Source organism: Phycomyces blakesleeanus (assembly GCF_001638985.1).
Source record: "Phycomyces blakesleeanus NRRL 1555(-) unplaced genomic scaffold PHYBLscaffold_2, whole genome shotgun sequence".
NCBI classification, from domain to species: domain Eukaryota; kingdom Fungi; phylum Mucoromycota; class Mucoromycetes; order Mucorales; family Phycomycetaceae; genus Phycomyces; species Phycomyces blakesleeanus.
The window spans coordinates 3106375-3131723 of NW_017265135.1; the positions used below are offsets into that span (position 1 = coordinate 3106375).

Genomic DNA, 25349 nt, shown 5'->3' on the forward strand with positions numbered 1-25349 from the left:
GTAAAGCGACTTCCGGAAACGGTGATTGGGATGCTCTGCGTGACTTTTTACCAACTTCATTCGGAAAACAAAAGAAGGAGAAGGATGTGTCGCTAGAGTTTGAGAAGACCAAGAGAGAGGTAATAATAGCGACAGTGTAAATAAAAGTAGTAATATAAAGAAACTGCCTCATCTAAAAATGATCCAATTCTAGGATCTAATTCCAGCAGGTGACAAGCGAGCACGCATCGAAACAAGTCAAGGATCAAATAAATCTGTTACTAAAGAGAAAGAGCTAAGCGATGATAATGAAGACGATGAAGACGATGACGACGATGACGACAATGAGGAAGTTGAGGCATCTTCGGACGTACTTCCCATTACTCATGAAATCAGATTACGAGATCATCAAAGAACAGTGTCAGCATTGACTCTGGATCCTTCGGGATCGCGTCTAATTACAGGTGGATATGACTACGAAGTCAAATTCTGGGATTTCTCTGGTATGGACAAGTCATTTCGTCCTTTCCGTACCCTCGAGCCATGTCCTGGACATCAGGTGCATGATGTTCTGTACTCTCTCACTGGTGATTCTTTTTTGGCAATTACTGGTAGTGCCCGTGCCAAGCTATATGATCGCAATGGACTTGAGCTGTGTGAATACATGAAAGGAGATCCTTATATTCGTGATTTGCGCCATACCGATGGACATGTGGGAGCACTGACAGGTGGTGCATGGCACCCCACAGATCGCAAGACATTTATTACGTCTTCGCAAGATGGTACCATTCGTTTATGGGATGTTGATAATAAGCGTAGACAAAAAGCTGTCATTCCTTACAAATCACGCGAGCGAGGTGGTCGCTCTTCTGCAACTGCTGTGTCTTATAGTCATGATGGAAAAACGATTGCAGGTGCTTTTCAAGATGGTACATTGAATTTGTGGGACACTTCGAGTTCGTTTTTGAGACCTGTTATGGCTGTTCCTGATGCTCACCAAAAGCAATCTGAAACATCTTCCGTGGTCTTTTCTCGGGATGGACATACTTTGGTAACTCGCGGTGGTGACGACTCTGTGAAGCTGTGGGACACTCGTAATATCAAAAAACCAGTGCGTACAGCCTACAATCTCGAGGTTGTCAACCCTCAGGCTAATGTGATATTTAGTCCTGACGAACGCCTTATCCTGACAGGTGAGGTTCAAAAAAGATGAATGACTGTGAAGTCTGATATCTGACATGTGTATGTATATGTTTTTGTAGGCACATCTGTACCCAAAGGAGAAGGGTACGGAAAGTTAGTCATGATGGATCGTGAAACACTCGAGATCAGAAGAACAATGAGTAAGTATTATTAAAAAAATCTTTCTTTTCCTCTTTTTACTTTATTTTAACACATTATACCCCAGGTGTCAACCAATCAAGTGTAGTTAAGGTTCTCTGGCACCCTCGCATTAATCAAGTAAGTGTTTCGTACTATTAATGCTATTAATCAAATCAATAATTCTAATTTAATTATATGTATCTTATTGATAATTTCTAGATTGTGACAGGAAGTGCCGATGGTACCGTGAGTGTATTTTATAGCCCAACTCACTCTGTCCGTGGTGCCAAACTGTGCGTCGTAAAGGAAGCCAAGAAACGTGCAGTGGATGACTATGAAATCGATCGTCCAATTATTACACCTCATGCCCTCCCAATGTTCAGAGATGATGAGCCTAGAAGCTCTAAAAGAAAGAGAGAGAAACTGAGAAGAGACCCAAAGGTGTCTCATCGTCCAGGTATGAACCACTTTGCAAAAAAAAATTGGCCAGAGATACTGACGCTAGTTATAGAAATGCCTGTCAATGGACCTGGAAAGGGTGGAAGAGTTGGTTTGAACGAGCAGCAGGCTGTAATTGCTGGCTTTTCTAAAGACACTACAAGAGGTAAGCTGAGCAGCTAAAAAATAATCCAGTCTGTCCGTTATATTTATATTTATATTTCTTTCAGACGAGGACCCTCGAGAGGCACTTCTCAGATATGCAGATGCTGCTGAGAAAGATCCCATGTGGGTCAGTAATGGTAAGTAAAATAATTTAATTATGCTATAATCGCTGGATATTAATTCTTTTACAATGAATAATAATCTTATGTTGCGTTGTGTTTTATTTTATTTTATTTCAGTTTACAAATCAACACAGCCTAAACCGGTATTTGCAGAAGAACAAGAACAAGAAAGCGAATAAAGAAAAGAAAATACACACATACACATACACATACACACAATCATATACGTACATAAAGAAGAAATTCATAATCGAGATTTTCATGGCTCTGTATTCCCTCTGGAACAATTTCTTGTATGAATGCTTCTAATTCTTCATGGCTTGCAAGACGAAATATTCTGAGATCTATCTGTGGCATAAAGGTATCGCACTCGATGGGTTCTTTGGTGTAAATAAGTGTCAACAATATGTGTGTGGACTGAGGCAAGACCATGGCTTCCTCGTAGACTTTTTCGCCGCCTAGGACAAAGATACGCCCACCCGTCTTTTGGCTTTCTTCAATCCCGTCTGAGAGAGCTTGGGAAATACTGTTTGACAGGGAAACATTGCGAAACTTGTCTACAGCATATCTTTATACGACAAAATACGACAAAATATAACACAGATTCTGAGAAAGTTTTGATAACTGAGACTAGCCTATGCTTACTGACATGTTGTAATCTGGATTACGTGAAACAACAATATTAAATCTGTCTTCCATTGGAATTCCTCGCATAGGAATCGATTCCCAAGACAGACGTCCCATAATCACAACATTGTGCCAGTCTTGATCATCGACTCGATTCAATGGGGTGTCGACGTATTTCTTTGTAGTCACATGATTAAGCCATTTAGTATCAGCTGGAATGTACCAGGGCAAGTCTTGCTTGTACCCGATTCCTCTAGTATCTGAGAGGGCGGCTGCCATAAGAACGACTATATTTTGTTTGGTCATGGTTGCGAATTAAGATGTTTCGAGATTCTGTTCAATTGTTTTTTCTTTTTCTTTTTTCAAAGCGTCTTTCATTTTCCGTCACCGCAGTCCACAATAGTGATATTAGTGAGGGGTTTCTCGCCCTGAACTGATACATTGTTGATTTCAGTCAAAACCTCCAGGCCATCAATTACACGACCAAATATAACATATTTGCCGTTAATCTTTCCAAACTGAGCTGGATTCGTGTCTTTATCTCCAAGAGTAATAAAAAACTGAGATGTATTCGAGTTCTTGCCTAAGTGCGATACAAGTTTAACGACTTGAGACATTTTGCAAAGCATGGAAGCTTATTATTAATAGTTGCATACCAGAGTTTGCCATAGCAACCATTCCACACTGCGAATATTGCTTTGATAAGCCTGGCTTCTCATCGTTAAATTTTCCATTATATATGCTGTCTCCTCCTGATCCATCACCTTATTTTCAACATCAATTGTAAGATTTGTATTATTATTATCTTTTGCTTTTGCTCTTGCTTTTTTATTAAAACTAGCATTAGTACTATACCTCTTGTTACATCACCACCTTGAACCATAAAGTTTGGGGAAAGGCGAAACATCAAAGTTCCCTTGTAGTGAAGTGGTTTTTTTGAACTTTTCCCGATTTTGCCACCTTTGCAAAGTGTAGCAAAGTTCTCACAGGTCTTAGGACAGTCTTTGTCAAAAAGTTCAATAACAAGTCGTCCACCCCTCAGTTTCTGGGGAGGATCTACTAGCCATGCCTCATTCTGTGCAGTAGGATCATTTGCAAGGATGTCTCGTAAGGTGTCTTTTTCGGTAGATGATATTTGATCAAGCTCATTGCTGGAAAATCCATAACTTGCTCCCCATTGAGTGACCCAATTCTTCACACTGGCATGACGAGAGCATTCATCTTCATGCCGAGTAATGTCACCAATTGCAATATCGAAATAAGCGTATCTAGTCATATTTCCAATCAAATTAAAATATAGAAGGAGAGAGAATAGACAAACATGTATTTGGGCTGTTGAAGGGATTAAGTCTTTGGGTTGATGCTAAGGGCTCTCTAAGCCACGTTTTTGTGTATTTAATTAAATTCGGTTTTGCTCTATATAACTCTCTATCTATTATGACATGCCAATCTATTTGACCGTTAATTATTATAAGATATATGTTATATGAGGCAACAGGTAGAACTTATAGCATTCTCGGGAATTTGGACCAAGAACCTTAGCGCTTTTTTAAAGAAAAAAAAAGTCTTCTAGTACTGCTGTTGATAATAAATAACTTTATCAAAAATAAAAGCCAAATCCGTATGATACACAGTTATAGAAGTTTAAAAAAGGAGTAAAAATGTACTATTCTACTGATTTGTGTTTAATGATATGCAATACGAGAATTTGGATAAAAATAAGAAAAGTAACAAATTGAAACAGATCTTTTTCACTTATTATTTGGGTAGCAATTTAGTGCAAACATGCATATTTCTACTGTCACTGGATAGTATTCTTGTGATAATAAGCTTTAGTATTTCAGACTATACTCCTAGAACAGAAGTTAGTGATGAATTATTTGATTTTCTTGAATAACCTTTTATTATTAATATCAGCCGGTTTAAGTATTTAAGATCAATAGAACATTTGGCTTGACAGCTTATAGAGAATATGTTGGAAAGGAAATAAAAGGCTAAAAATGTATTTATGAAAGTTTAGGTCCAAGAGTAAACTTACCAAGCTATTGGAGAAATAATAAAGTAGAGAGAGGGGCGGAATTTTATGTACATGTCTGTCAATTAAAATTGAGAAGAGAATCCGACTACACTATGCATGATTCTTATGTATAATTCCAAGAGCGTGTTATCAAAGGATATAATAAAAATATCAAGGCGTTAGACCAGATCTTTATATACATAGCTCTATTATTATTGCTGAAAAGGAAGAAGTTGTCATGGTACAGTTTTTCAGACAGAGAAAAATAAGGCCGACTTTTCTAGAATACAAGACGTTGACTAGTATGTTTCTACATACTAAAATTGGTTGTCTTTTGCAATATCAAATATTATGAAGGATTGTATATAATGGTACCCAGACTGAAAGGACATCCCTACCCCCCTGTAGTGTACTACACATACACGAAGAACAGGGTAACCCAGCTTGATCTCTGTTTTCAACCATATAAAACATAAAGAAAATCCCAGCCTGTGGTTTGTAGTAATTATATGCTAATGCCAATATATAGTTGTATATGAATTTCATTCTTAATTTTCATCTTTCAGTTGTTCTATTTATAGATTTATAGCCTCAAAGTACAGTGTTCGCCATAGCTGGTTGTCGAGACCTTTAAACAGTGCAGGGCAGTCAAAGCTTTCCAATAGTTTGCTGCACCAGAACAGACCTCTGTGCTTTTATAATTTTTTTTTATTTTTCCACGTTTCGTATAAACTCCGCTATTCAGATAGGTTTAGACACTCGGAGCGCTTCCAAATCGAGTTACCCCTTCAGCCTATTTTCCTTTTATGAGGGTGCATGCTGGTATATATTAAAATACCGAACACTTTCTATGCTATTTTTGGCTCCATTTTTATTTTTAATTTTTATTTTTATTTTTAAAAAAAGGACACAAAACTAGACGATTCTCTGACTTTTCTTTTCCCTCTCTCACACGCACACGCACACTCTTACTCTCTCATCTTTATTCATCACCAAATCTCACAATGACATCCTTTGACTACAGCTCCATCAAATCCAACATTATTGCTCACAAGGTTGAGTCCTACACCTACACCTATGGAACTGCTGGATTCCGTACAAAGTATGTTTTGCAACAGTTAAAACTAATGAAATATTAACGCGACTTTATGATTTTTTTTTCAGGGCTGAGTTGCTGGATTCAGTTATGTACAAGGTTGGTATCTTGGCTACCCTTCGTTCCAAGAAGCTCGGTGGTGCCACTATTGGTGTCATGATTACTGCTTCCCACAACCCAGAAGAGGTATGCATAATTTATATTTTGAATGACAGGAGATATCAAATAATCAATCAAACAATCAATCAATCTATCGATCCATACATTGTTCAGCACAAACTTAAACTAACAATAAATCTTTAAGGACAATGGTGTCAAGTTGGTCGATCCTCGAGGCGAGATGCTCGAGCAGTCCTGGGAAGGTTATGCTACCAGCCTCGCAAACGCAAAGGGTGGTGATGCTTTGGCTGAAGTAGTCGAGGAAATCGTTGCTGCAAACAAGATCGACACTGAAGCTCCTGCTGCTGTTATTTACGGTTATGACACAAGGTATTTTTTTATGCTACGCGCGTTTGTGCGTCTGTGCCTGTGCCTGCGCGTCTGCATGTATGCGTGCATACATACGTGTGTGTGTGTGTGTACGTGCGCGTATGTTCACACGATATACTTGCTCAGATATTAAATTCTTTCTTTTGTTTCAATATTGATCAGACCAAGCTGTGCTGAGCTTGTCAAGTGTCTCGAGCTCGGATTGGAGGTCTCGGGTGCTAAGGCCACAAACTTTGGATTAAAGACCACTCCCATGCTTCACTATCTTGTTCGTTGCATTAACACAGCCAACACCAGTGACTCTTATGGTGAGCCCACTGAAGAAGGTTACTACAAGAAGCTCTCCGAGGCATTCAAGACTTCAGTTGTAAGTTTGAAGGGGTGAAGGGGTTTCTTTTTGCTCTAAAGAATAATAATCAAACTAAAAATCAAGGGGATGGAAGTGTGGGTGAATTAGGAGATGCGCAAAGGGGGAGGGGGTGAGATCATAAAACCTTAAATAAAATAAAATACTCATCTCTTTTTGTTACATCTGTAGAAAGGAAAGTCTCGTCTTTCTCCTCTTACTGTTGACTGCGCTAATGGTGTTGGTGCTCCCAAGCTCCGTGAGTTTCTCCGTTACCTCCCCGAAGATGTCTTGTCTGTAAACATCATGAACGATGATGTCACCTCACTTGGCAAGCTCAACAAAGATGTAAGTTTATCAGATAATTAAAAGGCTAATGTACAGCACAAAAAAGAAGAATAATAAAAGCGACTTGGGTGTATTTATTAACGGTTGTTATGTCCCGTTCGTTGTATTATAATGTAGTGTGGTGCTGATTACGTAAAGACCCAGCAGAGAGCCCCTCCCGGTTCCAAGATTGCTCCCGGAAGCAGATTCTGTTCATATGATGGCGATGCCGATCGTATTGTTTACTACTTTGTTGACTCTAGTAAGCTTAGTTCATAACACTTTTAAAAGCACACACACACTTGCTCATGCGCGCTGTTGATACTAATATCTTATGGTCATTAGACGGTACATTCAGACTGTTGGATGGTGACAAGATTGCTGGTCTTGCTGCCATGTTTATCATGGAACTCGTCCACGATGCTGGTATTAGCTCCATCAAAGTCGGTGTCGTACAAACCGCATATGCCAACGGAAGTTCCACAAACTATCTCACCAAAGTATTGGTGAGTTTAAAATATATATTTATTTATATTTGGTGTTTAATAAGAGAGAGAAAGAGAGGGAGAGAATATGTAGAACAAAAAGAAATAACCTGACTTAATAATAACATTTTGTAAACCTCTTAGAATGTCCCTGTCTCTTGTGTATCAACTGGCGTTAAGCATCTTCACCACGAGGCTGAGAAGTACGATGTTGGTGTTTACTTTGAAGCCAACGGTCACGGAACTGTTCTCTTTAGCCCTGAAGCTCTCAACACAATCAAGACTACTGAAGCGTAAGAAATTAAAATTAACGCCAATTCAATATCTTATATTACATTATATTAACGATATATATATGTATGTATGTATGTATGTATATAGTAAGACACCTGCACAAAAACATGCCATTGATCAGCTCCAGGCTTTGACAGAGTTGATTAACCAGACTGTCGGTGATGCTATCTCTGATATGCTTTTGGTCGAGACCATCCTCACTAACCGTCAGTGGACCTGTGAGGAGTGGAACCAGGCTTACACTGACCTCCCCAACCGTCTTGTCAAGGTTGTTGTTAAAGACAGACACATCTTCAAGACCACAAATGCTGAGCGCCAGCTTGTTGAACCTGTCGGTCTTCAGGGAGAAATCGATGCTCTTGTAGCAAAGTATGCCAACGGCAGATCTTTCGTTCGGTAAGAATTCTATTTTGTTTCATTCGTAGTATTATAAGTACACATACGCGTTTGTGTGTATATGTATTTACTTAACATATGTATTTATTTATTTAATACGAATCAGTGCTTCTGGAACTGAGGACGCTGTTCGTGTATATGCTGAGGCATCCACCCGTGCTGAAACCGATGAGCTTGCATCCAAGGTAGCTCAGCTTGTTTATGACCGCGCTGGTGGTGTTGGTGGTCGTCCCTTGTCGTCTTAAATATTCCCATACACATATGCACAAGGTAGCATAAAGAACAAAACAACAATAACAACAATAACAACAGCAGCAACAGCAGCAGAAAGCATAGCAAACCACAAATAAAGAACATCAGAAAAGATAATATCCCATAATATATTTTGCTTGTTTGTTTGTCCAGACCTGTTGATAGGATCAGATTAATCAAAAGTCTCTGAATGAGTGGAACATAAGAGAAGACTATAGCTCATACAGATACACAATACATATATTTGTGCCTATGCCTGTGCCTGTGCCTGTGCCTGTGCCTGTGCCTGTGCCTGTGCCTGTGCCTGTGCCTGTGCCTGTGCCTGTGCCTGTGCCTGTGTCTGTGTCTGTATATGGAGTACACATATTCTCCAACAAATACCCCCCTCCCCTGCAAACACATTTATTTCACAGTATTGGTGTCTTTGACTTTTGCTCTTTAAACTGATTAAATTGGTTGTTATAATATATCGAAGATAGAAAGAGATGATTATTTGACTACTACATCCTGAAAATACTAGTATATTTAATGGATTTAATAAACGAATCTTGTCGTTTTCCATTCTTTCTAAAATATTTATTTATTTATTTATTTATTTATTTCAAATAAAATACCCAGGCCATTTAATACATAGTCTTCTTTTACATGAGCTTTACACAGCTATATTGGCACCCACAACCACAAGATTAGAGTCAGCTTCATTTTTTTATTACTGCTTAGCAAAATGAAAAAGGTTCCATAAATCCCTACATTGCTAGCTATCATTTATTGTGCAGTACATCTCTATAAGAAAATAATCTAATGCTTTATTTACTCAAAAGTCTAGTAATATCAAGTTGAATACATATAAACACACACACTCTCTTATACATCAGCACATATGTATGTGTGTATATATAAGTATTACATAAATGATTGAGTGAGTGAGTGAGTGAATGAGTGAGTGCATCTATAGATGTATACACACATATATACACAATAATAAATCATCAAATGTACGACTCTTCAAAGTTATTTCGTGTGTATACATAGTTACAAATGCCAGACTTGAACTACCGAGCTCAGCCAGGTTGGTGTCGTCCAAATCGGCATTGCCTTACGAAGCTCTGTCAGAACACCTACACCACCTACCAGGCGTTCTGCGCCCAAGCCAGCAAAGTTCTCGGTCTCCAATCCAGTAAACTGGAATCTCATCTTCCATTCTCCCGCTTCTGCCAATGCACTTTCTGATTCGGGGACCTTGACTGACAAGGTAAACTTCCAGCCATCATTGCCATGGCCAGTGATTTGGCGGACTATGTAGTGAGCAGAATTCTCCTGAGGTTCTTCGCCCTCAATACTCCAAGATACCACAGCTCCATCAAAGCTGATCACATTCCAGATATAGCCGGGTGATAGGGAGACAACAGTAAAGGTACGTATCCCGGTCTGAGGATCGTAGGTGTCATCGTGTACCGAAAGTGAAGGGAAGGGTCCATCGACTAGACTGAGAAGATTTGGTGTGTCGGCTAATTCCTTATCCGAAATCTTGGAGCGAATAAAAGCCGTAGAATCAAACTTGTAGCCACCCAAGAATGCGCTAAAAGGATACACAACATCCCAGTCATTTTCACCTTCAAGCTTAACATGACGAATGGGAGCAGCTTCTAGCTTGTTTTCGATAGTGTCCACAATATTATGGATGTAAGGTCCATAGTCAGCTTCAGCAAGACCAATTGACATCTCTCCCGAAGTAAGGTTCTTCAGATGCTGAATGTAACTATTATTATTATTATTTTAAAAATAAATAAAAGAAGGTAGGAGAAGCAGTTAATATTCATTGTTTCCAGAAATTCTAAATGTATGTTATTTGATATATATAATTATAAAGCATAAAAACTCACATTCTCTTGGGGTGAAGTTCATCATAAGGGAATGCCCAACCTCCATATTTTCCTCCGCTAATCATGACAGATACAAGCACCAAACTTTGTATTGCGACAAGGAAGACGATAATCTTGCCAAGAAACTTCTTTCCGAAACGATGGACATGAGCGAGTGTAGGGAGAGTGGTCATGAATGTCACCATGCCAAACATGATAGAGACAATCAAATCAACAGGAGCATCTACACCCATGCGTCCAGTGAGGGGAACAAAAATATCGATAAGAGAGTACGAGTAGCCGTTGTACAAGAGAGCGATTGGGAATACAGTGAAGAGATATGTGAGCTTATGAACCTTGGGTTGACGGATCTTGTCTCTTCTTTGGCCCGAAGTGAGGTAAAGATCGTTAACAGCACAGGCAGCAAGAAGAATAAAGCTGTAGATCCACAGGAGATAAGAACTGGCGATCCCTGTCTGGGTAGTGAAGCCAGTAAAGGTTATAAAGAATGCCAAGATGGAAATAAGTGTGCCGTATTCCATATCCACATGCTGAGGACCAGGCAGATAGTACGAAAGATATTGTGCGCCATAAGCACCAATATATGACATAGGACCAAATATGAGATAGGGATACCATTCTCTTGCAAACCAACACATGTTGCGTCCCATAAAATCGGAAGTAATTAGTAGAGCAATTGTGACTGGCAAAAGCAAGGAAGCCAACAAACTGAGCAGGATTGAGAATATAGACTTGACATATGAGATGAGAATATTTCCCACTGTTCTATAAGGCGATGACTTGGTGGTATTTTTGACGGTGTAGGCAAAGAAAACAAGACTGATGATTACAGTCGAAGTTTGAAGAATATAGGCAGTTTTCCATGAATATGAAACAAAGAAAAGACCTAAAATCCACCATTAATTATCGGCTAAAATAATAAATCGAAAGCTCATATTATAAATGACACAAAATAATAAATTTAATTACCATGAATATCAAAGAAAACTACGTCACTGGCCTGCTCAATATTATCCATAGTGGTGTTCAATGCTAGATAGTTCACAATAGCCAATGTATTTTCCCCAAGATGCTGAATAGCTCCAGGCTCAAGATGCTCAACAATATCCAGGTGGGTGTGATACAAGTATGAGTTCTTGTAAATGGCCAAGTCAATGCCAGTAAGGTTTCCGTATTGTACAAATTGTCTAAAATCGGTGTCTGAAAGAATAAGCCCAGTCCGGAATACATCATTGGCCTGTTAAATTATTGTTTGACAGATTAGAATTGGCATCATTAATGAGTCTCAAGGCAGAAAATAAAAAGAAAATTGGTTACCATGACAGTTCCATGGGGATAAGGTGCTTGTTTATAGGCTTCAATCATCTCCCTTGAGTTGGCTTGGAATAGAATTTCAGCGCCAGTCGTACCACAAGAATCAATGTTTACCACAGCACGAATACTGTCTGATGCTATTAGTATTTAGAGTCTTTTGTTTTTTTTTATTAACACTTTTAAAACTTACGTATCCTTGAGAGCATGTTTTGTGATGAACATATGAGAAGCGTCCTGTAATGTTTCCTCTGCACCGTTGAACACTAAACCAAACACACACACACACACACACACACACACAATGAGAGAGATAAGAATAAGCTAAATGAAACCTAGATGTTTTATGGACTTTTTTTTTATCCATTACTTACAAAACACAATTGAGTTTTTGTAAGAAGTCCAGTCGCGTTGACTGAGTACACGGATAATCTCTAACATCACGGCAGTACCAGATCCATCATCACTCGCGCCGCGTGAGCCCAGAGTAGTATCAAAATGAGAGTTCATCAGAATTGCGTTTTTCTCACAGCTTCTGTCATTCTGTCCAATTGTGCTGTCTTCAGGGCAGGACAAACGTACGATAATATTTGTCACATTTACGTACTGCTTTAATACCACTATTTGAAATATTAGCACAAAGTCCAGTATTTCTTTTTTTTGTATATTTGTGTATTTGTCTGTGGTTTGGAAGCTACCCCTTCAATTATAGACACAAACACAACCACACACAGGTACTTACTCTTGTCTAGGATATCAAAACGATGACTACCAGTCTCCTGCTGAACCCACATTTCAAACTTTGGTGCGCCAGGGATGCCCTGAGCCTTTTTCTTGTGTGAATCGAGTACTCCTTCCAAATATTCAAACGTCTGCTTTTCCTCTGTAGTACCAACAATACCTAAGCAACAAAAATAAAAATGTGTTCACGGCTTAGCACATGGACAAACGCACAGAGTCGTGCGCCACTGTATTCTTATTAGACTTACGATAACCAATGGTTTCACTAAGATAAGCCATTGTTTCTACGGCATTATATTCTGAGAACTCATTTAAGCCAGTTTCAGGGTTAATGCCTCTGTGGGTTTTTGGTTCTGGTAGTCTATAGTGAAGGTGTTTTGCGATGACAATTGCGAGGAGACAGTATACGATGATTCTGAACCATGAAGCTAAGGCACCAGGTCGAGATGTCAGTGATTCTGCAACGTCTGACGCGTATAGTGTTGCTCCAGAACTTCCTGATTTCTTGCGTAGTGTTGCCATGAAAAGCAACGCGCGTAAAATGCAGTGTAAAAGAAAAAAATAAACAAAAACAAAAACAAAAAAAGGAAGGAAGGAAGGAAGAAAGCAAAGGAGAGAGGGAAAGAAAGGGGGGTATAAAGAGATAATGAAGGGGATGTATATACAGCGTAAAGTATAGCCGGGTAAATTTTCTTACCGCTTGAATGAAAGACCACTATTTGCTAGTCATAGCGCCACATAATATTGACTAATTATTTATAAAATAATTATAAAAAGGGCAAGAAAATAAGCCCAGGCAGGGTTCTTTTTTTTTTTTGGAAGTGAAGGAGGCGAATTTCCGCAACTTCTGTGCAAGGCAATAGAGTCAGGATGATGAATATTGGGTTAGCAAATGGTATAATTATTATCAAACATGGAAACATGCCGAGATATATATTTATTTTGGATTTGAAAATCATCTCAGAATTTAGACACCACAAAGGGGGAGAGAGAGAGCGAAAGGGTCGAAACTAATTACCGATCAAGTGAAAATTACAATCGAAATTACACAAAGTTGCATAGAGTTATACCTAGAATTACATATCTGTAATTGAAACTTTAATATGTAGCTGTCATTTCGATTGTAAATTTGATTGTGATTCTTTTTATTTTATTATATTTTGGAAGAAAAAAAAAATCTGCCTTGATAGAGTCATTTTCTTGTTTTAATTTATTTATTTATTTAATGATGCACACTTGTTACACAGTCTGAGACCATTCCTTGGGCTATCTACACAAAACTTTGACAATTAATCCGTATGTGTACGTGTATGTGTATGTTTGTGTGTTATTCAAATAGTTAAAGCATATGTATATGTAGGCCTGTATATATTTACACATGTATATTAAACTTGGGATTTAATCTGTTGCTATAGAAACAAAATAAAGAAAGAAAAGTTAACCTGCATTGTTTGTTATTGTTATTTTCTTTAAAAATGGTGATGTCTTATCATGGAAATCGTCTCTTTTTGATCTTCTGCGTAGTACAGAAGAGAGAAAGGTAGCGTGTACATACATTTACCTATACATATGTATTTGTAGGCGGACAAAGATCTAATTGCTTTGATAAGGATCATTGTATACATACTTTATATACACACACAAATATATACATATATAAAAAACAAATAAACATAACATAACAAATGGAGAGAATAGTATATACTTTATAATCTCTAGCGTAATCATTCTCCCATATGTTCTAGGCTATGTGTAGCTCAAGATAGTGTGACACGGTTGTACAGGTTGCTGTGGAGATCCACTTCACCTTTTTTTTTGCTTTTTGCTTTTTCTTTTTCTTCTTCTTTTTCTTTGAAGAACAAGTCACTTTTTTTGTTGTATTTGTTTAGACATGTAACATCCCATTAAAGGATGTCCAGACTCGGTCACAGAAAAATAGAACACGATATCTATCTTTATTTTTGGCTTTTGGTTTTAATTGAATGTTTAAATGTATAGTCTGTAGAGTTGTCTTGATAAATAGACAGCTATTAAGTACACAATAAATATTTCTGCTATTTCTCTATTTTTTTTTGTGGGATGATTATATTGTCGCCTGTCAAGCTACCAAAAAGAAGAGTCCGACATCACCCCATTACATTTATTATTAAGGACAATGGATAAACAAATATATGTCTATAGGAAAGAAGAAAAGAAAGGGAAAGAAGAAATGCTTTGAAATGCTTTGACCTACTTGATTTTCTCTTTTGATAAAGTGGTACAGCAGCAAATCAAATATTACTACTATTATTATCATTATTATTTTGTGTTTTATTATTATTAGTATTATTAAGTGCAAATTATATGGGTACAAATATTATATAAAATGAAAATAATAATAATAATAAAAATTGTTTAAAAATGAGTTTAGCTGTAACCAAATAGGCCATCAAAATAGTATAAAAAGTAAAATAGTAAGAATAAGAGTATTAATAATTGTAATAAAAATAAAAATAAAATATCATTTCACGCTCCAACGTAAATAGATTTGGGCAGGAAAGTTGGATTTGTAGATGATATGAAAATAGTGGCAATTACAGAAAGTATATAGTAAGATATTAAGCAGGTAAGAAAATAAAAAATAAAAAATAAAATATATGTTTAGGCTACTGCCTGAACAGGAGGTGTGGTAGTGGCGGTGGCGGCGGTGGTCAAAGGTGCAGAGACTTCTTCCTTGTGTTCCTCCTTACCAGCTTCAACTACAGGAGTTTCAGCAACAGAAGCTTCGGTAGTAGCAGTAGCAGGAGCCTCAACAGCAAGAGCCTCAACAGCAGCAGCCTCAGCTGCCTCAGAAACAGTCTCTGGTACATCAGCTGCAGGTTCAGCAGACTCTTCGTTCAAAGGTGCAACAGCTCTGTCCTTCTTATCCTTCTTCTCTTTCTTGGGAAAACGAAGCATTTGTGTCAAACGACGGCTAAGAGGAGAACTAGGACGGGAGGGAGGCTTTGCCTGTGCTTCTTCTTCCTTGACGGGCGCTTCTTCTTCAACTGGCTTAGGTTCTAGAAATATGTAAAGTAAAAATAAAATAGAAAATCACAACCGTGTTCTTTTAGTGTTTGTGGTTGTTATTGCCAAACCTCCCTAAGGGGAGCTCGAAAGACATTTGGTGCTAATGTCATGTAGTCATTTGGACCTTCATTGCAGGTAACACATGCCTCACATGAAAACATCCGAACTAACACCCTCTTTGGACGCCCATTCGCCAACACACTCAACAGGAATGACACATGTGCCCAGATCCCCCCTTCATTCTCCCACCACTTTAGCTACAAAAAAATGCAAAATTCTTACCTGTAGCACTAGTCTCCAAAACAGGAGACACGGGTTCTTCAGCTGTAGACTCGGTAGACTCGAGGACATGAGGCTCTTCGTGCTTAACAACAGGCTTATCGGCTTCCTTCTTCTTGCCAAACAGCTTGGTCACAAACGAATTGCGCTTGATCTGGTCAAGTACATTTACTTCCTTGTGAGCAGCATCCTTGACAGCTACTGGAGTTTCTTCTTCGGTCTCTGAGCCAACAACAGCAGCAGAAGCAGTAGGAACAGCCACTTCTTCAACTGGGCTGGCCTTTGGGGTTTCTTCAGCAGGAGCAGCTACTTCTTCAGCTTCTACAGCAGATACAGAAGCCTCTGGAACAGCAGGTTGTGATTCGGCTGATGCGGGGCTCTCTTGAAGAGGGAAAGGTAACACGAGATGTATGAGCTATCATTGTGAATTGTCATTTATAAATTATTATTTTTTTGATTTACCGTGCTCCAAAGCGGTGTGTTCTTCATGCTTGGCGGGGCTCTAAAAGGAAAAGAAAGAAATTCAGGCACCATTCGTACCGGGATCGTCCAGAAAACTATAGCAGCCAAAAGACAGCTGTTACACCAGCCATGCCAGCTAGCAACGCTTTAGGGCGACTACAGCTCCGGCAGGGCGGATCCACAAATGAAACAATTACAATAATCAATTATTGATTGACTAGCCTTACCTTGCTACGGTTAAAGATACCACCTAAGAAGCGAGACTTGCGTTTCTCAGTTTTATCAGCTGATACATGCGCCTCTGCGTGCTCTTCTTCAGCAGCAGGAGCAGCAGAAACGGCAGCAGCAGCAGCCGCAGGCTCGTCCACGTGGCTATCGACAGCAGTTTCGACAGTGGCAGGCTCCTCCACATGGGTCTCTACTGCAGGAGAAGTGACAGCAGGGGTAGGTAAAGGTTCGACCTTTTCATCCGTAGGCTTATCAACATGACCAGAAAGTGATCTCTTGGCCTTATTTAAGAAAGTTGAAAGGCGGTTGGTGGCAGACTTGGAAGGAGCGGGGACAGCAGGAAGTTCCTTTTGAATTTCGCGAGATGCTGTAACTAGCACTTCCTCAGTAGCAGCAGTAGCAGAAGCAGTAGCAATCTCAGTGGTGGTCTCAGCTGCAGTCTCGGTGGTAGCTTCAGTGGAAGCCTCCTTGATTTCTTCAGTCTTGGGGATGGTGTCATTGGATACAACGACAGGTTCGACGGCAGGGGTAGGCTCCACCACAGGGGTAGTGATTTCCTGGGTTACGGCAACTGGGGGGAGAACAGGGGCTTCTTGGCTAGACATAGTTAATAGTTATCAATAAAAAGAAGAAAGAGTAGAAGAAAGAGATGAACAGCATGCCAATTTATGAAGAAAAGACGCCATTCGGACACTCAAAACCAAGTCATTTGCTCTCTCTGCTAGAGTCGATCCGCACGATCAGGTGGGCAAGCTCCCTCGGCTGTATACGTGACTGTCTTTGTGTAATGGAGTACTGAGAGAGAGCATCTTGCTATAATTTGGCCTCCTCCACCTGGAAAAGAAAATTAGTAAAATTTTAGCTGGATCACAAATTTATCACTTACCTTAAATATGACTTTTTTGTGACCCAAATTTAATACAGAACGCCAGTCAATAATATATATATATATTGAAGCATGCACAAGTTTATTGTTCTAGCGGTCTCTATTGACAGTTTTAACAGAAGCGGATAATTTTCTGATTATTTCTATTTGAAGATCTTCTTAAGCGAATACTTCAAATCAATAACTTGAAACACGGCCAGTGTTACTCACCAAAAGAGGTTTATACTCATGTTAACGAGATTCCAAGCGGGCCAATAGAGCTGAAAAGAATGCGGAAGGCTACATCCAGTAAGAAAAAAAAGGGGTTTGGCCTAAGGATAAAAGCTTCGATAACATTTTCAAGTGCATCGATTAAACCAACAACCTCGTTGGCTAGTAGCTGTCAATAAAAATGCTTTGATAGATCGCGTTTTTGTGAGTTTTTAATATTGGTCGTCTATGTATGTAGTTATAAGAGCTTATCTATTTATCAATAAAGTTCTACTTTACCATTGAATACTGATATATAATTGTCTTGTATAAGATTCTAGTAAGTTTAGTAACTTTAAAGACAAGAAACTATGGGCTATTAAACGATACATAGGCTGAGAACTACTCCTTTTATACATTACAAATAATTCTACACAGTACAAACGTATCCTGCGCATGCATTTCAGCAATTGGGAAACCCCCTGGGAATATCTCGGGCTCTCACAGACGCCCTCTTTTAATTTTTCCACAAAATACTTAACTTTGTGATAGTTTTCTACTCAGAATTCTCCGGACTATATCCGGACTATATCTTCAATACTTTTATGTAGATTGAGGGTTCACCAAGGAGAGTTATCTGAGTATCTATGTGCATGAATATCCACGTCTCTCCTGATACACTGAACTATTTATTAGCGTTTAAGACATCATGTTTGTCACGAGACTGTTAAGTAATATATTAAAAGAAACCTGAGTATTATTGAAAGAATAAAAGACGTCTTGTATCAGAGAGAGAAACATACAAAAGAAAATGCCAGGTGAAGTATGCAACTAGTAACATTGTCTGTTCTAAAGACTCTTTTACTGCCGTCGTACCTTAGTTGATGCAATAAATCTTTCTCATTTCTCATTTTCGCTTCAATTTCTATCATATGTTAGGTCAGCATACTCTGCCCTTCCAGCCACTCTCTAAGTTATCAGTACTCCAAAGTTCTCTGTATCTTTCTTTTTAATATAAGCTTAACCACAATAAAAATTGTCTTAATCTTTATTGGCCATTTACAATTTTTTTTGGTTCGTTATCCTACTAGCCTTCCGATCTGCGTTATATCATTAAATTTAACCTCTGACTGATTTTTGGTCACTCTTTGCCTCTCTAGAACAAAAGAGAAATACAGTTTCTTATCTTCCCTTCTTCTTGTGAATACTTGAATGAGAGATACAAGCAAGGCTTCTCTCATACATATCGACAAATTTAAATACCAGTATACAAAAGAGTTGTATAAATAAAAATAAAATAAAAGCTGCAATATCCTGTAGTGAAAGTAAACGTAAAAAAGCGCAAACAGTAAACTTTAAGCCCGATAAGGCTTTCAGTATATAAATATCTCTGTTTGTATGTGATCTATACTCAGTTCTTTGCAAACCCTCTCAGAGATTTAGGACCACTACCCAATATATGGGAAATGCTTCATTTAAAATTAAGTTTTATAAGACATGTCAGATTGTATACGCTGCCTCAGACTAATTATAGAATGTTTATTTTCTGAAATTCCGAAAGATTTTGATGAAGATATAAAACTTTACATCTTTTAACCATATTAATCTATGTTTAGAGCTCTGAAAGATTTGTGAGTAACATATATTAGATATAGAAATATAGAAATGTGGTTTATTTGAAAGATTAATAATGGGTATGCAATCAATTATCTTTTTTAAGTTATTTGGTTCGATCTGATATTGACATACAATATATTTCCGCTGCTTTATTGACTATTATTTTCCATTCTCTTTGAAGAGCGTGAGCCAACGATTATGCATTTGTTGGTTCTGACCTTCTAGCTCCCGGCTTACGTTCCAAGTATGCCTAACATAGTCTATATCGAGCTCAAGTTATTGCTATTGGCAGACTATGATATAACCAGAAGGCTCGGCTTCTCTTTGTAATATTTTTCCAGCATAACTTTTATGACAAGGTTGTTATCTTTGAAAAATTAATTCGTCGTTCTTTCTTTGCTTAAAACTTCGAAAACATGGAATCAAATCACATCGTAAGAGTCTTGTGTACTTGTGCTGAAGTACACCATATATACACATTTACTGCCTTAGGATAGACCATAAATCCAGGATCATTACTCTAGGTTACCCTATTTCACTTCCGATTGCAATGATGAGAATTATTTGCAACACTCTAATATATTTTTTATATGTTATTTATTGTTTATCCACAATCAAGTCCTTATTTTTATCTAGAATTTTGTACATTTTGTGCATATAATTTAGGCACTAATATTCAATCGCCCTCCTCCAAATACTATTAATTAAATATAAAAATAAAGTTTTATTAATATAATGGGTTCTAAATATGTAATATTGAAGCATATATTGTTCAAATATAATAATAATAATTACCTTTTTCTGCCAAGAAGGTACACAGCGAACAATATTAGGCCCTACGCAGATGTGAGCATAAAATATTGTTTGCCAACCCCATTTTATTTTGCAAAAAGAACCACTTTCTAGTGCTTTCTCAGTCTTAGATATGTTTTATGATATGTCTGTTGACTTAAGTCGTGATTGAATTGTGGACATTTCTGTACCGGTTTGAAATTGCAGTGGTATCTGATGTCACCTTACTTCAAAGTTCTATCTAAATAAAATGATTAAAAGCATATATACTGCATTACAGCTAATTTCATTGAAGACGATAACAAGAAATACTCAATCAAAATTGAATTATGTTTACTTTTGTGTAACTACCCCTCCATTACTATGAAAATATTTTGTAACTAAAGAAACGACGCAACTCGTCTTAATTCCAACATCTCTTTTGCGTTTGTTAATTGAACTTTTTTGCAGGAAAAATTCGGGAGATCCTTGCACAGAACCTTTACCAAGTGATTTCGCCTACAGTAATGATCATTACAAGACCTTAAAAGGATCAGGATTGATTAAAACACTTTTGAGAGTTTTTTTTATCTTGTTTTTGTTGACATTTTGGTTATTTTGCGTGACGTTGAAAGCAGTGTTTCAATCGAATCACAGTCCAAAGTACACCAAAAAAAAATCCACACAGTAAAATCAGTATGATCCTAATAAACAGGCGTCACAGGCCAAGCTTCTTTCTAAACCATCATAAAGTTACTACCTTAGAAAAGCTAAATACCCTGAGAATTAGAGCGCAATACATTTTTCATAAAAAGTTTTTTGTACAGATACATGTATAAACTCTTTTTTTTACCAAGTGACAAGCGCAACGTAAATATGTCAAAGTAAAGAGTGAAAAATCAATCGATTGGATATAAACCATATTTTCGTATCGATTCCCATTACAAACTTGTAAAACGCTAAGCACTCCATTTCATTGAATTCCAAAATTACAGATTCACAAGCAAGCATGGTTTGTGTTTATTTATTTATTTGTCGTCAAATCAAGCCAGACCACACGCATTTAAGCAGAGGTGCGAGCGTTGCGGGCCAACTGGCGGGCGTTGAGGCGGACAACCTTCTTGTCGTTAGCCTTGGGGACAACCTCATCCTTCTCGGTGAGGATGACCTCAATGTGGGATGGGGAGGTCATGTAGGGGTTGATTCTACCGTGAGCACGGAAAGTTCTGCGACGGTGCTTGGGGGCCTGGTTGACAATGACACTGGAGATGTAAAGCTCCTCAACGTTCAAACCCTTGGACTCGGCGTTGGACTCGGCATTCTTCAAGAGGTCAGTGACGAACTTGATAGACTTAACGGGCCAGCGGGCCTGGGTGGTACCGAACTCCTTGGCCTGAGCAGTGCGACCAACACCACCGTTGAAACGGCGGAAAGGAATGGCCTGTCTGTGCTCGTTGACGTTGTTCAAGTAGCTGTAAGCCTTGGAGAGCTTCAAGCCCTGGACAGCAACGGCGACCTCATGGGTGTTCTTGAACTAAAGTGGCATTCAGCACTTCTCCTGGATGAACAAAGCCCTATTCTTGCCTTGAACTTACGTGAACACGGAGGTAGGAGCCTCTGGACTTGGCAGCTAACGAGTCCAACCAATTCGAATGAGTAAAAATCCTCTACAATGATAATTCCTCTTATACACCACTTACCCTTGGCGGGGTTGACGGGGGTAGCAGCGTATCTGACCATGATAAAGTAGTCTACAGTAAGAAAGGTTGTAGGGGATTCATCGGTAAGTGATAATTCATATCAATCCATCGGAATTCGTCCGTCAGTCCGTCAATCGAGCTCATCCATCCGTTCGTCCCAGTCATCCATCTCTTTTTCCCTCTCTTTTTCTTGGTACGCTCGTTATGCCTACCTTGTGTGAAATACGCACAGCAAAAAGAGAGAGAGATTTCGGTACAGACGGCCTTGTCGCCAACACGTAGCGTGCACTGTCCGAACTTCCCTCCGGCAGTCACATGATTTTTAGAGTGCGGCTTTCTTGCTCTCTTTACTTCGTCTCTTCTCTTTTCTCTCTCTTTAATATTTTTTTCGATGTCTAGTCGACCAGAATATCGAGACTCAAAAACACCTCGAGCTGTCAAAGTATATTCAGTTGCACAAGAATCTCGTCATATCATCATTAGCAATGTTCCTGCTCTTGGACTATCAGAAAATCTTTTAAAGCAGTGTTCTCTCTATGGAGCTGTAGAAGAAATACGCTCCCTAGATGATCACGCATCCGTAGAAGAGTTCACAAAGGTTTATTACTTGCGCCTTGGTACTGTTGATGCAGCCCGGAGACTCAAACAGGCGATGGATGACAGACCATTTTATTCAAATCTCTTAACAATCGCATATGCACCTTACTATGAGACTGTCCATGATGCACGTCTAAAACTGCAGAATCGGAGAAATGCAATACATCAAAAGCTAAGCCCAGTACCACGCTCATCAGTAAAAAAGAGACCTCTTCCACAACCCTCCTATGGGTCTCTTTCTCCAGACGATCCTCAACAGCAAAAATCTGTGTGGCGTGCGCATGCTCTTCATGAACCTTCTTCACAAGTCACGTCTACTGTGCGTGAGTGTATACAGGCAGCGGCAACTCTACCGGCTGCCCCGATACCAGAGAAGAAGAAGAGAAGAAGAATATAAATATTGTGGACAATATATGAGTGTAAAGGAGAGTGTGGTTGGTGAATTAACAGGTTGCTGGTGTACATAGCCAAACCTAGTTCGTTGGTGTGACTTAAAGAAGTGGCTTGGTAGGTGATGATGGTTTCTTTTTTTAGCTCTCTATCCAGGTTCTTTGAGCATTTTTCGTCTCTTTCCATCAAAAAGTTGTCATTTCTGTACATAATCTTGCATTTCCATAACTCTCGCCTATAACTTGGCAACACTTATTTGATTCCTGCCTGCCAACCCTTCACTTAGCATCCCCTTCGTCGTACTTAATTAACGAATGGACCTTCTGGAGACACCCGATAGACGCCTCCGTCTGAACAAAAGGTCTACTCTCCCTTCGTCTTATGCATTCACACCAAAATGGATGAAAAATACTACAGAAACCATTCGCTCGGGCTCGGAAAGTACTACAGCTGATGAGCCCTTTCCTAGTCTCGTTAATGCGACCACAAGTGAAAAGAAAAAGCGGTCAGTATGGAGTGATACGGCTACTGTTAAGAAAAAAGTATCGTCTGTTGATGCTCCTGTCAATGATCCATTTGCGGGTATGAATGCATGCGTCGACTATGAGGCTGAGATTGAGCGCCTTAAGACCCTTGTTCCAAAGGTGGACGCCAAGAGACGCACATCTCCCCGCCCAAAGTCAGTTGTCCCCTCACAGGACACCAAATCATCCCGAAATAATTGGATATCAAACAACAGGACTGTCGAAAAGTATAGTGATAAGTTTAGCGATGGTTCTAGCGATAGTTCAAGTGACGGGTCGAGCGAGAAAGATTTAGCACCTATCCAACCCCCGAACAAAGAGACACTAGAATCTTCGTCAGAAAAATGTAGCCAAGCTATCAGTGAAGAAGATAAGATTCGATTTTTAGAGTTCGTTCGCAATAGAACAAGTGGCTGGAATGGGTGGGAGAGCAACTACCAGACAGAAATCCATAAGACGGACTCGCTGTGGGAAGAGCCAACTCCATGGGATTCGCCTGTCTACCAGCGACAATGCCTTCAAGGATCATTACAGGAGAAGCGAAAGAATCCATTAGTGATCAGCATGCCAGCACGCGCAGGTTATGACCTTTTGACAAGTTCTGAGCCTAGTACACCTTCAAGCTGTAGCACCCAAAATTCGTTCTGGTCGTGGCCCATCACATGTATGTCTTCTAACAATATGACAATTGATGACGACCTCCCACGACAGACAACCTCTTCCAAACTACTACGATCAAATCCATCCCTGCAGGAACCTCCGGGGATTGCTGGCCCTTTTTACCGCAACGAAGTCTCATTCATCCCTCACTTCTAAGACCCCCCCTCCACCTCCAACCAACGTAAACGCGTATTCAACATCAATGACATTTCAACCAAAAAAAAAACAACAACACTCTATCCGACATAACTCTCCCTCTAATAATTTCCCTTATAATTCATACATTTTCTTTTAGACATTTTTTCTTTGTTTAAATAGCTTTACAATCATACTACACTTCATAACAAACGTTTTATTTATTTATTTATTGATAACATATTCCTGGGGACAAAAACCCCCCTATTGTCCTCAATATCTGCGGGGTAAAAAAAAAATAAAAATCGAAAATTACATTACTTTTTTTACTTAAAATTCAGACGACGTTTTTTTTTTTTCTTTTTTTTCCTGAACGAATCAAAATCAATTATCAGATATTCTGGTCACCTTTTTCGGATAAAGGCAAAAAAATATAAAGGTCTTTTTGACATATTTGAAACAATCATTTGAAGGGTTTCTGAGCAGGCTTAAGGTGCTCACACCTAAGACTTTTATTAATACAGATACTAAACACTGTATTTAGCGATTTCTAAAATCCAAAAAAGGCTATTTTAATTTAATATCCGTCGACTACACCCTTGCCAGAGAGCAGGGGTAAAATATTTCTTAGTACCCAAATATGGTGATTTATGTCAGCTACTATTATCACCGCCTGTAAAAATCATTGTATTTTTTTACTATCACTGTAGAAAATAGCAGAATTTATACCTCCGACCTCGTAACAAGTTATGAGTTCGTAACTCATGCTATTAAAAAGCCAGTTTTTAAAATACCGATCTCGTAACGAGTTACGAACTCGTAACCTTTATAGCCAATAGAATACCTGTTTTAGCTTCTTAGTTTTACTTTTTGTCAAATACGATTTATGGGATTTTATATTATTTTGCATCTAATCCAATCAAATATTCTAAATATGGCAGATCTAAACTTTTTTTAGGTATTTGTATTCTCTTTATGATTGGTTCAACAAATGCACGATGTTTTATATTGGAAATTTATGGTTTTTATTGATCAAAATAATACGTTAAACATAAAGAAGTATGTAAAGAAGAAGTACTAATTTCTATCATATTTAGTAGCAGCTTAAGCTATAAATTTACTAAATATTATATATATGTATATTTCTATGTGATACTTTTTACATTGTTTATCTAAAAAAAAACGATTATTCTCTAAATACTATGATATTTATGAAGACATGTATATTGCTTAATCGATTCTTTTTATCAAAGAGTATAAACCTGCTTTGTGTTAACATTGCCATGTCTGCTTCCTACTTTAAAAAACCAGAAGACAGATTCCATGCAAATTTCTGGATCAATTATTTCCAATGAGCATGCGAGCAATCTTGACAGCCAAATTGTACTTGATGCAGATATTTTTCTGTCAATTCTTCTCAAGTTACTTTCTTCTGTCAGCTTCACGGATTTATATTTTATCAGTACTAGCCTTGATAGCTATTAAGTACGATTCTTTTAAAGACTTTTAATAATTTTAGACCTTGTAAAAAAAGAGAAATAAAAAAAGATTTTTACAAAATAAAAAAGCAAC

At 38.4% G+C, this 25349-nt stretch overlaps 9 protein-coding genes across 9 annotated transcripts; 4 read left to right on the forward strand and 5 right to left on the reverse strand.

Annotated features, from left to right (window-relative positions):
• Positions 1-283: 283 nt before the first annotated feature.
• Positions 284-2206, forward strand: PHYBLDRAFT_105693 (hypothetical protein; the record flags this gene model as incomplete). The annotated part of the gene is made up of 7 exons (XM_018427914.1): positions 284-1172; positions 1242-1322; positions 1388-1446; positions 1522-1759; positions 1814-1906; positions 1971-2042; positions 2145-2206. Coding segments are annotated over 7 exons (1494 nt in total), but the record flags the coding sequence as incomplete, so codon positions are not given.
• A 46-nt stretch (positions 2207-2252) lies between these two features.
• PHYBLDRAFT_102050 (hypothetical protein) lies at positions 2253-2933 on the reverse strand (the record flags this gene model as incomplete). Its single annotated transcript, XM_018427660.1, has 2 exons — positions 2253-2595; positions 2677-2933. Coding segments are annotated over 2 exons (600 nt in total), but the record flags the coding sequence as incomplete, so codon positions are not given.
• Positions 2934-3040: 107 nt separating this feature from the next.
• On the reverse strand, positions 3041-3687 carry PHYBLDRAFT_93918 (hypothetical protein; the record flags this gene model as incomplete). The annotated part of the gene is made up of 3 exons (XM_018443841.1): positions 3041-3237; positions 3311-3418; positions 3510-3687. Coding segments are annotated over 3 exons (483 nt in total), but the record flags the coding sequence as incomplete, so codon positions are not given.
• A 1933-nt stretch (positions 3688-5620) lies between these two features.
• PHYBLDRAFT_27766 (hypothetical protein) lies at positions 5621-8487 on the forward strand. The gene is made up of 10 exons (XM_018439917.1): positions 5621-5773; positions 5836-5953; positions 6072-6256; positions 6419-6623; positions 6795-6950; positions 7068-7191; positions 7275-7435; positions 7559-7707; positions 7796-8104; positions 8211-8487. Exons 1-10 carry the CDS (start codon positions 5676-5678, stop codon positions 8347-8349), a joined length of 1644 nt encoding a protein of 547 aa, XP_018298090.1. The 5' UTR covers positions 5621-5675; the 3' UTR covers positions 8350-8487.
• A 119-nt stretch (positions 8488-8606) lies between these two features.
• Positions 8607-12841, reverse strand: PHYBLDRAFT_179387 (hypothetical protein; the record flags this gene model as incomplete). The annotated part of the gene is made up of 9 exons (XM_018438139.1): positions 12540-12841; positions 12293-12451; positions 11925-12170; positions 11744-11816; positions 11557-11680; positions 11209-11476; positions 10240-11125; positions 9413-10115; positions 8607-8702 (listed from the first exon to the last, which is right to left on the reverse strand). The coding sequence occupies exons 1-9, from the start codon at positions 12811-12813 to the stop codon at positions 8607-8609; spliced, it is 2829 nt and encodes a 942-aa protein (XP_018298091.1). The 5' UTR covers positions 12814-12841.
• Positions 12842-19676: 6835 nt separating this feature from the next.
• On the reverse strand, positions 19677-20573 carry PHYBLDRAFT_163102 (hypothetical protein; the record flags this gene model as incomplete). The annotated part of the gene is made up of 5 exons (XM_018434730.1): positions 19677-19697; positions 19796-19918; positions 20021-20029; positions 20144-20290; positions 20532-20573. 5 exons carry the CDS (start codon positions 20571-20573, stop codon positions 19677-19679), a joined length of 342 nt encoding a protein of 113 aa, XP_018298092.1.
• Positions 20574-20749: 176 nt separating this feature from the next.
• PHYBLDRAFT_130420 (hypothetical protein) lies at positions 20750-21701 on the reverse strand. The gene is made up of 4 exons (XM_018429359.1): positions 21684-21701; positions 21472-21522; positions 21367-21401; positions 20750-21305 (listed from the first exon to the last, which is right to left on the reverse strand). The coding sequence occupies exons 2-4, from the start codon at positions 21509-21511 to the stop codon at positions 20835-20837; spliced, it is 546 nt and encodes a 181-aa protein (XP_018298093.1). The 5' UTR covers positions 21512-21522; positions 21684-21701; the 3' UTR covers positions 20750-20834.
• Positions 21702-21880: 179 nt separating this feature from the next.
• PHYBLDRAFT_92778 (hypothetical protein) lies at positions 21881-22249 on the forward strand (the record flags this gene model as incomplete). Its single annotated transcript, XM_018443799.1, has 1 exon — positions 21881-22249. A coding segment is annotated over one exon (369 nt), but the record flags the coding sequence as incomplete, so codon positions are not given.
• Positions 22250-22655: 406 nt separating this feature from the next.
• Positions 22656-24109, forward strand: PHYBLDRAFT_75789 (hypothetical protein). Its single transcript, XM_018443095.1, has one exon. The coding sequence runs from the start codon at positions 22773-22775 to the stop codon at positions 23796-23798; it is 1026 nt and encodes a 341-aa protein (XP_018298095.1). The 5' UTR covers positions 22656-22772; the 3' UTR covers positions 23799-24109.
• Positions 24110-25349: the final 1240 nt, after the last annotated feature.

Coding starts and splice junctions, on each gene's coding strand:
- PHYBLDRAFT_75789 (XM_018443095.1), top strand. CDS start 22,773: ATGGACCTTCTGGAGACACCCGATAGACGCCTCCGTCTGAACAAAAGG.
- PHYBLDRAFT_27766 (XM_018439917.1), top strand. CDS start 5,676: ATGACATCCTTTGACTACAGCTCCATCAAATCCAACATTATTGCTCAC. Junction 5,774..5,835: donor ACTGCTGGATTCCGTACAAA/GTATGTTTTGCA, acceptor TTTTTTTTTCAG/GGCTGAGTTGCTGGATTCAG. Junction 7,436..7,558: donor ACTATCTCACCAAAGTATTG/GTGAGTTTAAAA, acceptor TAAACCTCTTAG/AATGTCCCTGTCTCTTGTGT.
- PHYBLDRAFT_130420 (XM_018429359.1), bottom strand. CDS start 21,511: ATGGTCAGATACGCTGCTACCCCCGTCAACCCCGCCAAGG. Junction 21,402..21,471: donor CCCCGTCAACCCCGCCAAGG/GTAAGTGGTGTA, acceptor TGGACTCGTTAG/CTGCCAAGTCCAGAGGCTCC. Junction 21,306..21,366: donor GCTCCTACCTCCGTGTTCAC/GTAAGTTCAAGG, acceptor ATGCCACTTTAG/TTCAAGAACACCCATGAGGT.